This window comes from Ornithorhynchus anatinus, chromosome 14 (assembly GCF_004115215.2).
Source record: "Ornithorhynchus anatinus isolate Pmale09 chromosome 14, mOrnAna1.pri.v4, whole genome shotgun sequence".
In the NCBI taxonomy this organism is placed as follows: domain Eukaryota; kingdom Metazoa; phylum Chordata; class Mammalia; order Monotremata; family Ornithorhynchidae; genus Ornithorhynchus; species Ornithorhynchus anatinus.
Genome location: NC_041741.1, coordinates 17,806,935 through 17,819,897, shown reverse-complemented (window position 1 = coordinate 17,819,897; position 12,963 = coordinate 17,806,935). Strand labels below are relative to the sequence as shown.

Here is a 12,963-nt window from a genome sequence, read left to right as displayed (position 1 = left end):
TAACCACCTTAACTTTCCCTCAGCCGTGAATTAGCCAACTCTTTCTCAAACCTGCTGATGCTTTACCACAGCGTAAGTTGCTGGGTTAAACGACTGTCGTGTGGTCCGCCGATCGCTCGATAGAATTGAGTGCTCATTACCCTGTACCTACCCCGGCGCTTACAACAGTGCTTGGCACACAGCGCTTAGCAAATACTTTCATTATTATTATTATTTTTCCTTCGATGAAACACGTCACTTTATTTTCTTGTACTGAGTACCTTAGTCCCCAGCCTCCCAAACCCTAAAACAAAGCTCTAGGCACGTACCGAGTCCTATTTTGGTTTTCCGGGGGAGAGGGAGCTGTGCTTTTCAAAGGCTCCTTTTTGAGCAAGGGGCTCACAGATCATGAATGTTAGCAGTGGGGCTGAGGGAGGGGTGAATAAAGAGCACGGATCCAAATGCCAAGGCGATGCCGAAGAGGGTGGGAGAAGAGGAAAACGAGGGCTTAGTCAGGGAAGGCTTCTAGGAGGAGAAGCCCTTTCGGTAAGGCTTTGAACAATCAAAGCTAACAACTTTTAGCCCTCTTGCTGGAAAACTCATCAAAAAGCCCTTTAGGAACTGGGCTCAGGGGGCAGGTCCCAAACATTATCCGCCCTAAGGGCTGGGTGGGCCAGGCCGAAAAGAAAACTAATCTGGCTCCTTACCTGGTCTCCCGTCCCTTCTCATCAAAATGGGAACTTCCTCGGGCGATTACGAGGCATTCTGGGACCCCGAGTCCCAATATCTTCTATTCAGCCCACTGCTTAGCACATAGTAGATGCTGGATATAGGCAAATACTTCCACTACAGCTTAGCGTAGTGGAAAGAGCCCTGGATGGGAGTTAAGGAGACCTGATGCAAACCCCTGCTCCGCCTCTTATCTGCTGTGGGATTTGGGGCAAGTCTTTTAACTTCTCTGGGCCTCGTCTTCTCATCCGTAAAATGAGGATTAAATACCTGTTCTCGCTTCTCCTTACACAGCAAGCCCCGCGCAGTCCTGGGCCTGGGTCTGATCTGATCATCCCGTATCCATCCTAGCGCCTAGTAAATTATTGTTGGTGTATCTGTTAAGCACTTTACTAGGTGCCAAGCACTGTTCTAAGCGCTGGGGTGGATATAAGGTAATTAGGTTGTCCCACAGGGAGCTCAAGGTCTTAATCCCCATTTTGCAGATGAGGTCACCGATGCACCAAGTTAAGTGGCTTGCACAGCAGACAAGTGGCGGAGCTGGGATTAGAACCCATGACCTCTGACTCCCAAGCCCGTGCTCTTTCCACTAAGCCACGCTGCGCTTAGAAAATGCTTCACAAATATCACATTTATTACTACTGGTGCCCAGCACTTAGAACAGTGCTTGGCACATAGTAAGCGCTTAACAAATACCTAAATGATTATTATTAATATTATTAACACTACCACATGTATCAGTTTCCACTGGAACAATTTCATTTTAACGGCCCTCACTGCAGGGGCAGCCCAAGACGCGACCCATTCTGAGCAGGAAATCTAACTGGAGGGACGGAGTAAGCCCTCGATAAATACGACTGAATGAAATACGACGGAAGGGATGAACCACGGCTGCCGAGGGCAGCCTCTGCGCATACGGAACCCCTGCCCGGGGTTTGTGGGGAGAATCAGAATTGGCTTTCGCCCCAAGGACATAGACGTTGCTTCAGCCATCCTTTCTCCAAGGGAAACAAAGAGGGTTTTACTGGGGGACACAAGGGAGTAGGGCAAATTTCAGACTGAAAAAGAAAGAAAGAAAACAAAAAAGATCTCCCTTCACTGGGCCCAAGTGGGCCACAAGTCTTCTTCAAGCGCCCACACTCCTCCATTTCATTCGATCGTATTTACTGAGCGCTTACTCCAGCTGGAGAAACACTGGCCACAGATCACCCGCCGTCTTCTAGACGCACATAACCCGTCTTGGGGACACCCCACTTGACACTGCTGTCTTTGAGTCAACATACTGCTGTGGGAAAAATCAAGACCGGACACACACTGGGGTGACTCCAACTTACATCTTTTTCTGACCGATGTGGGAACATCGAAGACTGGCTGTAGTACATGTTTTCATCATGGTAGTCACTGTCGACACCCTCTACAAACTTCTTTCTTGAAGCACCAAACATACTGTTTGTCACCTAGACGACAAAGAGGTGGTTATAAGGCAGTGTGTCTTTCTGGCAAAAACATCCATTCCTCTCAGTTATCCGAAACCGCAGATACCAGGACGCGCCTGTCGTCCCAGATCGGATCAATGGCTCAGTCGGTCCAGGATCCTCTTTTTGACAAAAGGCCCGGTGATATTTTGGAAACTCACTTCGCCACGGATTTTGCGGGTCTTCTACAAGACTACCCTGGAAGACGTTTGCCTAAATTCTAAGACCACTGTAAAAATGTCATCCGTTTTTAAAAAATGATCTCGTTCAGACTTTGAAGACTTTGACAGTCATCAGAATCATTCCTTAACACACTGCGCTCCGCTCCACTACTCGGGTCCTGGGAAAATATAACAAAAGTCAGCAGAGACCGTCCCTGGAGCTCTTGTTTTTAAATTCAAGTAATTGTGTTTACTCTCAGTAAGTCATTAGTTTCAGTCGTGCCAGAGTTTAGCACCTTGGAGAATAGCACAGCAGATCTGAATAGAAGGTTTGCTTTCCTTCAGGTTATATCGCAGATATGCCATCGACAGAAAATAAGTTACCTGCACATGGTATTTAGAACTCGAAAACTGCCTCATCTCGTCATACTAATAAAGATGGATTTCTAGACTAATTTGCAAGGTTTTTGGTGTTTTTTTATTTTAAAAGCAAATAATGCATTCCATGGACCGGCTGCCATTTTATTAAATTTCCGGCCTGCAGCCAGCCTGGGTCATCATCATCCTAATTATTTAACAATACGTGTCGATGCACCGAGAACTAATATGGATCCTGGGCAAAATACGATGAGAGTCACGCAGCAGAGCTCCTGGCTTCGAGGAGCTCACAATCTAAAAGGTCACTAGTTGGCCTTCTCTTCAAAATTAAACCAGCTGAAAACCTAAGACTCACAAACCGGTTTTAATATTGGCCGAGCCATTACCACTGAACACTCTGCAAGGATGCATCCCTTTGTAAAAACACTCCATTCTCCCTAAAATCCGGGGATTATATTCTTGTTCGTTACGGGCAGGAAACGTGCCAGCTAATTCTACTGGGCTGTACGCTCCCGAGCGCTCAGTACAGTGCTCTGCAAATAGGAAGCGCTCCGCAAATACCAATAGGGAAACCGGTGCTGCAGCACTCATGATGTTTAAGGCTACATTTCCCCTACCTTTCCCTCCCTGGGGTTCGTCTGATACTATGACAGTCTCTCTCCAGACAGGCTCCTGTTCCTGGACGAACATACCCTGGCCGAGCCGGCTGTAATCGGGAACTAATTCTCACCGCAACACCATTGTCAAGCACGTAATGGACTTTCATCGGGCGAAAACGTAGCACGAAAAGCGAGGAAATTTAAATTAAGCTCAGGAAGCAATGCCACTCGGTTTCTTGGAGCCGGCTTTCTGCACGACGCCTCTGAGGTCGGCAGCAAGTCGTTCCATTTCGTACGGTCTCTGTTTTCGGTACACCTCCGCGCTCGCTGCGGCGCTGATTTCTTTGAGCTAATCGGTCGACCGAGAGTATTTACTGAGCGTCTACTACCCCCCGGGGCACTATACTAGGTGCCTGGGAGAATACGGTTCGCCGGGGTTGGCAGGCACGTTCCCCGTCCACAAAGAGCTCACGGTCTAGAGGGGGAGGCGGATGTTAGAATAAATCGGGAGAGCGTACGCAAGTGCTGTGGGGCTGAGGATGGGGTGAATAGCAAATACTTCATTCATTCGACTGTATTTACTGAACGCTTACCGGGTGCAGGGCCCTGTACAAAGCGCTTGGAAAGTACAATTCGGCAACAATACTTAAAGGGTACGGAACCAAGTGCGTAGGCGACGCAGAAGGTGGGGTGGGGGGAGAAGGGGAAACGAGGGTTCTGGAAGGGAGGGTCTCCCGGAGAACATGTGGTTTTAATATGGCTTTCAAGGTGGGGAGAACGGGGGGGGGGGGGTCTCTCAGACAGGAAAGGGGAAATAACTGAGCTTTTCTCTCCCAGTGTTGCTTAAAATCTGCCCATTTCTCGCACGCAAACTGAGACTACGCTCGTTCAAGCACTTATCCTACCCCTCCTGGACTACTGCATAAGACTCCTCGCTGACCTCCCCGGCGACCGTCTCTCCTCACGCCAGTCCTTACTTCAGTCTGCTGTCCGCGTCGTTCTTCTCAAAAACCGTTCAGTTCACGTCTCCCCACTCCTCAAAATCCTCCAGTCGTTGCCCATCCACCTCGGCATCAACCAGAAACTCCTCGCTAGCAGCCTTAAAGCTCTTAATTAGCTCACTCCCTCCAACCTTTCCTTGCGGATTTCCTACTACGGCCCAGGCTACGAAGCTTGCCGGGCCTGGACCCGGTCCACCTCACCACAGACCCCTCGCCCGCTCCTCCCTGTGGCCTGGAACTCCTTCCCCCTTCACATTCCACAGATGAGCGCCCGCCCCACCTTCAAAGCCTCGCTGAAGGCACATCTCTGACCGTGCCCTCGTTTGCCTGGCCCCGCCGCTTGTCTGCTGTGTGACCTTGGGCAAGTCATTTAACTTCTCAGGGCCTCAGGTACCTCATCTGTAAAATGGGGATTGAGACCATGAGCCCCACAGGGAACAGAGACTGTGTCCAATCCTATCTGCTCGTAAATACCCAGCCTGACACCTGGTAAGCACTGAACAAATACATTATTATTATTATTATTATTACTATCATTATTTTTGAGCTGGTTCATCCTGGCCCTTGGAGGCAGAGCCAAGTTGGCGGCTCTCCGCCTCAAACTCTGGGCACTTCCCAGGAAGGATCCCAAAGGAGCGGTGGAGGAAGCTTCCTTCCTCCCTCTCCCACCTCACCTCCTCTTTCCTTCCCCCTCCCTCTCAATGCTCTACTTCCAAGTTCACCCCCCCCCGCTCCAAATGAAAAATGGGCACCCCTGTCTTCGCATAAATCAATTAAAAAATCGAGTGACTCAAAATAGAGGGTTCTAGAAGAGCACAACCCAAAGAAAGGGAAAGCAAAAAGAGCATCGAGTATCACGGGCATCAGAGATTACTTTGTTCATCCACACGCTGTATAAGGAAGCATCGAGCACCTTCTATGCCCCATCTGCACACGGAATAAAACTCTCACCATCAGAAGCATCATCCCGGAACACCGAGAGACAGCCACACATACGTAGCTCCCCTCAAAGTTGCATTCTGATTACAGCTGGCGTCTCATTTTGCAGAGCTCACTGGTACTCTCACCCTGCACCCTGAATGCAAAACGTTCGATCCGATCCTTTCGCCGTGGGTACCGCATGAACTCCCGAACACAGAGAGCCTAAATCAACGTTTTTCTTCTTCTGGCTTCAGTTCATCTATGGAAGTCCCCGGTGATTTACCTTTCACGCATTTTTTTCACTGACTCTCTTCCAAAGCACCGATCAGGCGCCAGAACGACTGAAGCTACGACGGTCCTGTTCTCCCCAAAGAAATGGAATACGCTGCTTCGGGAAAAGGCTATTACTTGGCCAATGTCTATGTGCCATTTTGCAAAGAACCAATGACCACCATGGCAGCAGACTGCAAGCCCTTTGTGGGCAGGGCTCTCGTCGGCCAACTCTGCCGTACTGTACTCTCCCAAGCGCTTAACTGTTCTGCACGCAGCGTGCGCTCAATAAATACCACCGATCGACTGGTTGATCTATCACTCATCGATCCATCATTAATACTGATAGAATGCCCGTCGGACGCGGAGCCCTGTCCTAAATGCTTGGGAGAATGCGGCGAAGGCAAAAATTCCTTGCCCTCCGGGACTTTAGGACTGACCGTAATTAGGATCTATCTGTTCGATTCCTACATTATCGCCGCTGAATTCCTCTGCCGGGGCCCGTCACCGACGGCCACCTTGCCTCCCAGGTCTGCCGACGTTCAGTTGACTTCCGGCCGAAGCAGTCGGCACCCGCGTCTCTTCAGCTACACACAGAGCGGGGTTAAAGGAAAGCCAGTGGAGGCACGAGGGAGTTATTTTAGGGGCAGCTTGGGCGAGAGTCCACTGGAGAGAGAGGAAGGCTGCGGTAATGCGGGAATGTCTGTCTCCCCCGCTCTAGACTGTAAGTCCCCTGTTTATTGCTGTATTGTACTCTCCCAAGCGCTTAGTACAGTGCTCTGCACACAGTAAGCGCTCACTAAATATGACTGAATGAATCAAGTGGATGCAGAAAGGTACACCGAAGCCCGGGACATTAACGGGGTGTTGGCAAGCTAGATTCTAGAGGGGCCAAAGTTCTTCTGGCGGAAAGGCCAAGACGCATGGACTGAAGGAGACCGGCGAGTCACCAGTCGTGGACGGTGGTTGAGGAACGGATGACGGTCGCTCATTCATTCAGTCACATTTACTGAGCGCTTACGGTGTGCAGAGCACTGTATAAAGCATTCGGGTGAGTACGGTATAACAATAAACAGACATTCTCTGCCCACAATGAAGAATACAGTATACTAATAGCGTACGTCCCGGCGGTTCTCTCAGGGGACTAAAACTTTGGCCCTGGAGACTAAAATCCAAGCAGGACGACGAGCTCTTTCGGCGGGTCAGAAGGGCAACAGAGGAAATTTGCCTCTCGGGCTCTTCCTCTCCCTTCATCTTTGGGTTCCTGCTCACTTTCCCCCCGCCAGAGGCCACTTCTCCTCTTACCGTCGGGCCCCTAAAGCCCTGCCTATAATCTTGCAAGGCCGGGCAGAGGTGCCGCTGGCCGCGGCGGTAAGCAGGGACGCGCGAAGATAAAATACTGGCCACCAGAGTGGCTCTGAAGGGGATGCACACAGGCGGCTGAGTACACATACGTACACACATACTCAGAGGCAGTGGGCAGATGTTATTGCAATCCCAAAGTCTCTTCTGCAGAGGGCATTGCTATATTTTATTCCTGCCCCTTCCGTACAAATTTTTAATTTAATCTAGGCCATCCAATCCAGTCCAACCCATGCAGATCGATTCCTCCCTCCCTCACCCCATCCCACCATCTGTCACCAAGAAGCAGACCGTTTCTTCCGTAAATTTCAAAATAGGCGCGTTTACACAGCCTATTAATTTAAACGATCAGTTCTACCGCACGGTCAATTCAACGACATTAGAGTTCGGTAACGGGAACCCAATTCGGAACGCCACCAATCCAAGCTTCTTTCTCTCGGTCTTCTAACTGAAGACCGGAACGAGAGAGAGTAAACACAATCGCTATTTTGGTGTCCGGCTTCAGTTTGGAGATGTTACTAAAGTACGATTTCTTTTATATACATCCTGAAGCGGGGGAAGGCTCGAGCGCTCCATTTGTTTTTTACATTTGGTAAAGGAGAGTTTTCCCTCATCTCTCTGCAATAAAGCAGAGTGTACGTTAAGAACGGTGGAATAAGAAAACGGTTGTTTTAATTTGGACTGGGAAGAAAAGCATTTGTTCAAGTGATTTAGTGACCTCTCATTTTCCCTTTTGACTTCTGGGTTCCTCTTGAAGCTCACTTCTGTACGGTTCCATCCCTGCTCAAGCGAGGGAGTCACGTCTTTACCATTAAGGGGAGCCCTGCGCTAACGGACTTTACGACCATGCTCCAAATAGGATTTAAAAATGTCTTTCCTGTGGAATGCTTCGCTCGTCTACCCGGTAGAAAATGTAAGCATCATGCAGAATTCAACTATAAAAGGTTAGCCCGGGGAGATTTCAATGACGTCATTCAAATGACCACCACACTCCCTAGGAAATTAGAGCGCTTAAAGAAGCCTGCAAGTACAAGGCCGGTTAACTAAATATCGTCGGTCGAAGTATCCCCAAGAACCGAACCGAAACATGACTGAAACGGAGCGCCCAGAAATTCCATCTAAATGCTTTCTTAGCCTAAACTATCAAATTACGGCGTATGCAAGTTATTTTCCTTTGAGGAAATGCCTCGGAACTTTATATTGTCATCTCTTTCGTTCCAGCCTCTGGAAAAATCTCAGGTAGAATACCCGTTCAGTGGACTTCAATGTCTGAATTTGGTAGGGAAGAGGTTTAAGCTAATATCCATTCAAATGAGCATTTACTAGCGTGAAAGAAAACGCAGAGAGATTGCAACAGATTCAGCTACAGTTAGCTAGCTCTGGGTATTACTCGGTCCGAAAATTTCATGCTACCATAATTGAGTTCTGAAGTTATTTTTCTGATGGAACCCCTTGCCCACATTCTCCTGGACCTTCTTCCCCCTTCTCCTGTGACCTCCACCGGTCTTCCCACTTTCAAAACCCTTCTCAAATCCAATCTCCTCCAAGAGGCCTTTACATTCATTCCCGCTCCATGGTACTTCCATAAATTACATTCTACCATTTCCTGTATCCTTAATCCGCTTTAATGACTGTCCCTTCCTCTAGACTGCAAACTCGCGATGGGCGGGGAACATGTCTGCCAATTCTGTTGTACTATACTCTCCCAAGCGCTTAGTACAGTGCTCTGCACAGAGGAAGCGCTCGATAAATATCACTGATGGATTGGCTGATCGACGACGGCTCCTACCTTCAATTTCCAGCTTTCTCTCTCTGCTTCACTACACCCTACCTTCATCAATGCAAGTCCACAGGGTGATTAAATGCACACCTGAGCTGTGGGGACGGGGGGCGGGAGGGGACGAGGGGTGCGTGCACTTTAATGATGGGGTCAAGATCATTCCCCAAAGTTCCCCTTATGACAACTGAGAGATGGAGGGGAAATGAGGGGGGAGCAAAGACTGTTATTGTTAAGACTGGATCCCCCCGATGCATTCAGCTCAGTGGTTTTGAAATAAACAAGGCTTGGTGAAACCAACCAGAAAATCACAGGTGCTCTGAGGGACTGGATTTTAATATTCTAGTTTGCGAGAACGTAGGTAGTTGGTATCCTTACGTAAGTTATCCTTTGCCATATATTCCAAAATGGGGAGTAAATGATTTGAAGAATTCTCTATGCTCTCTGTTCCTTTCTCCTGAATTGAGCACAGAACGGGGAAAGTTAAGGGAAGAGACCCTCACATCACTCTTAAACAATCTCGGTTCAGGTGGGTTTAGCGGCCGCATCAGTGGAAGACACTTTCAAATCCAGATTTATAGTATTTTGCTATTTTAATATCAATACGCTTTTCAACTGCTGCAGAGTCTTTTACCTCTCTCTTCTTCATAGCAAAATCTACAACTCTTCATTTTCTCTAAACTATAGACTAAATGAGGGCAAGCAACCTGTCTACCCACTCTGCTATACCGAACTCTCCCAAGGGTTCAGTACAGTGCTCTGCGAACAGTAAGCGTTCGATACAACTGAGTTATTTTAAACCAACCCCCCTTACAATTTTCCATATCTATATTACGCTTATTTGCATGACACTAAACCAGCACACTCAGGTTGCTCGGTAAATACTTCCCTAACAGTAGGTTTTAAAAAACAAACAGACCCAAAACCAAGTTATTCCCAGGAGATGCTCAATGAACGTGACTCACAGTAAACTGAAAACAAACTTCTAAACTATTACCTCAGAGCTTTGAAGTCTCTTCCCAACAAAACTACCGACAGTAGCGTGCAACTCGCTCTCCTAAAAGGGTAGCTTTCTTGCTTTGGTGAGCCTAGGCAATGGCAGCTGTTGATCTTTTTTTGTCAGTCAATATACTGTGAGCACCTATTTTGCTCTGAAAATGTGATGAGCACTTCACACGGAGCAAACACAAAAACTGGAACACATAAACAAATCTGTTATAGCACAAAGCCCAAATAATAGGCATTTATAAACAGGTGATGTAAAACGATGAGCAAAGTACTGGAAAATCACTCGAGAAATCTTTTTCAGAAATCGGAACGGGCATTATTGAGATCTCAACTGGTCTACCTACTACCCAAGTAACCGTACATATTTACAGTAAAGTATAATGTCTGTTCAACTAACTTGATTCATTCACTGGTTCTCATTGTTTGCAATTTCTAAAAATATTTCCAACCTCGGGTGAAAATAGTATCTGCCCTGACTTAATATGTAAGACTACGGTGAGCTGCAAACGGCAGGGCCTCAATAACTACAACAGACTGACCGTGTAAATTCTCGCAATTCAAAATGTTAAACCGCTCTCCTTTTCGTTGAAAAGGGATATTCCGACAAGACCTTTCTACTCCAGGAGTACAAAGGAAATTAAAAAAAAAAAACCAGATTAAATGTATTGGGGTAAAAAAAAATAACTGAACTCAAAATTACCCCAGGATTTGAAAACAAAGAGCTCGATTCTCTCATTGTCCAGGCTTACTCACTGGCTCATTCATAGTCACCACTATGTGAGGAGCACTGGATTGTATGAGGGACTTGGAAGGGTACAAGAAAAGACAGAGACTTGGGCCCTGCTCTGGAGGCTCTTGAAAATTGACAGGAAGACAAATATTGCCTTCAAAGGGTGGAAACGAGGAGAGGGGAGCAGAGGGAATATACATGCAAAAGTAGGGTTGTAGCCACCAACTCTAACGCATTCAGCCAATCGATGGTATTTATACACTGTACTCTCCCAAGTGTTTAGTACAGTACTCGGCACACCAAAAAGTGCTCCGGAAATACGACTGACGGATTAAGTACAGAGAAAAAAAATTAAATAAATGGACTACATAAATTCCCACGTATAAAAGCTACCGCAACTAAATTTCATCGGCCCCCAATTAGAAACTTCGAGTCTTCAAAAAATCAATTTGGGGGGGGCTCCTCTGACACCGCTGACCGCTCTCTTCTTTGGAAAGCTACCGGTCTTGCCTGGTTCTCCCACCTCTCCGATGGCTCCTTTTCCGTTTCCTTCGCTGGCTCCTCTCCCACGTATCATCCCCTAGTCTCCGTCCCGGATCCCCTACCCTTCTTGTTCTTCATCTTTGGTTCTCGGGGCGCTCGCCCACCTACTATCACCGTTTGCACTGCCCAGGATTGTCTGGAAGGTCGAACGGTTAGCGTCGCCTCTCCCCGGTCTGCCGGCACTCCACCTTCCAAAGGACGGCGGTAATTTTGTGCCGCTCCTCTCGGCATCCTGCCCGTTTGTCTCACCTCTACTGACTTCCCTGAAATCACCCCTCTGATCCGGGGCGCTTCCGGTCCTTCCACAAAAGGCCTCCTTCTCACTTCACGTTTTCGTTAGAACACGTGGGAAGATTTAAGTTCTTTGGTGTCCAAAAGAACAGCTCTGCACCAAGCACCTGCCAGGCGAGGCCAAAGAACTCCAAGCTGAGTTCTTCCACTGGACAGAGTTCCTTCCCCTTATCCGAGAAATGTTGCAGGGTGGCCTGGTGGAAGGAGCCGAGGCCTGAGAATCAGAGGACCTGGGTTCTAATCCCAGCTCTGCCACATGTCAGCTAAGTGACCCTGGGCAAGTCATTCCTCTTCTCTGTTCCTCAGTTCTCTCATCTGGAAAATGGGGATTAAAACTGGGAGTCCCATGAGGCTCACACGGTGCCCGGCACCATTAAGTGCTCTCACGCTTACTATTCCGAGGATTTCGCCTGTCTCAATGCGATGCAACTGATAAGAAACACGCAACTCTCAAATTCTCCTTTAAATATTTTAGACACCCAGAAGATGTTTCCTGTGAATTCGTTCTACTGATTTTGCTAACTATTTTTAAAACTGGAGAGTAGCAATCGGAGTCTGGGTCTCTTTGGCTGTTTATTTTCCCAAAAAAAGCAAGAAACTCCCTCATTACCCCACTTTGCCTCCCGGGATAATGACAAACATTTTAGCCTATAAATTCACCTTCTCCTGAGAAACGCTTCATGAAATCTCTCAGATGGCTCAAATTAAGCCCGGAATCGACCGACAGGATGAGCACCTACTGTCTGCGGAACTCTGCACCGTTATGAAAACGTCGGATGGCGCGATCCCTGCCCTCAAGGAACTGAAATTTGGGGGGGAGAGGCAGGCTCCGATAATTACAGAGGGGAGGAAGAAGGATATATGAACGAGCACGTGCTTAGTTAGTGAATGTATAAGTCTGTATGCCCAGAAGTGCTGCTCCTACAAAGCGGGGATTGCGTCTCCGAAGACCCAACCGCCAGCCCTGTCACGGAATAATCAGACCCTCTCACCGGCACAACCTCCGGGTTCGAGGAATCCTACTATTCCGATCCTACATTAAAGCGAAAAACCCAAGAAATGCCATTAGGAATTGTGCTGCAATATTCACGCTGCACGTGATGCCATGCACGGGCGTGGGACCATTTCTTCCGACACTGTATCGCATTGTACCCAGACAGAGGCACATTGTTGGGAAAACGCTACCCGATTCCGCACTAGCGTGTTTTTGTTTTGGCTTTTTATGTTATTCGTTAAACGCCGACTCTGGGCCAAACGCTCTTCTAGGCGCCAGTGGAGGTACGAGTCGTTCAGGTTGGACAGAGTCCCTAATCCCACATGGGGCTCACCGTCTAAGCAGGAGAGAGAACAGCCCGATCCAAAATGTGTGATGAAAGCGTGTTTCGGCAGAAATGACTATTTGTTATTACTTCGCTTATCGGTGTGTATTATCTATTTATTCAGGTATGCCTGTCTCCGGTATTACGTTTCTTAACCTTCTTGAGGAAACGAAACCAACGGGACGCAGCACGGCTTAATGGATGGAGCACGGGCCTGCGAGTCGAAAGGTCACGGGTTCTAATCCCGGCTCTGCCGCCTGTCAGCCGCGTGACCCTGGCCAGGTCACATCACTTTCCTGGGCCCCAGTTCTTTCATCTGTAAAATGGAGACTGTGAGCTCCACGCGGGACAGGGACTGTGTCCAACCCGACCTGCTCGTACCCACCCCGGCGCTTAGTACAGTAAAGGCTTAACAAATAC

General features: G+C 48.1%; 1 protein-coding gene across 8 annotated transcripts in view; it reads right to left on the bottom strand.

Annotated features, from left to right (window-relative positions):
* CNOT2 (CCR4-NOT transcription complex subunit 2) overlaps positions 1-12,963 on the bottom strand; it is a 119,644-nt gene that overhangs the window by 57,571 nt on the left and 49,110 nt on the right. For 6 of the 8 annotated variants that reach the window (XM_007666308.3, XM_007666304.2, XM_007666307.3 and 3 more), the window contains one exon: positions 2,043-2,165. The exons of 1 other annotated variant lie outside the window; for it this stretch is intronic. In XM_007666308.3, the coding sequence (XP_007664498.1) occupies positions 2,043-2,153 (111 nt within the window). In that variant the 5' untranslated portion in view covers positions 2,154-2,165. Of the gene's footprint in view, positions 1-2,042; positions 2,166-12,963 lie in introns of those variants that run through there. One more of the 8 variants, XM_029078597.1, reaches the window with a different exon arrangement.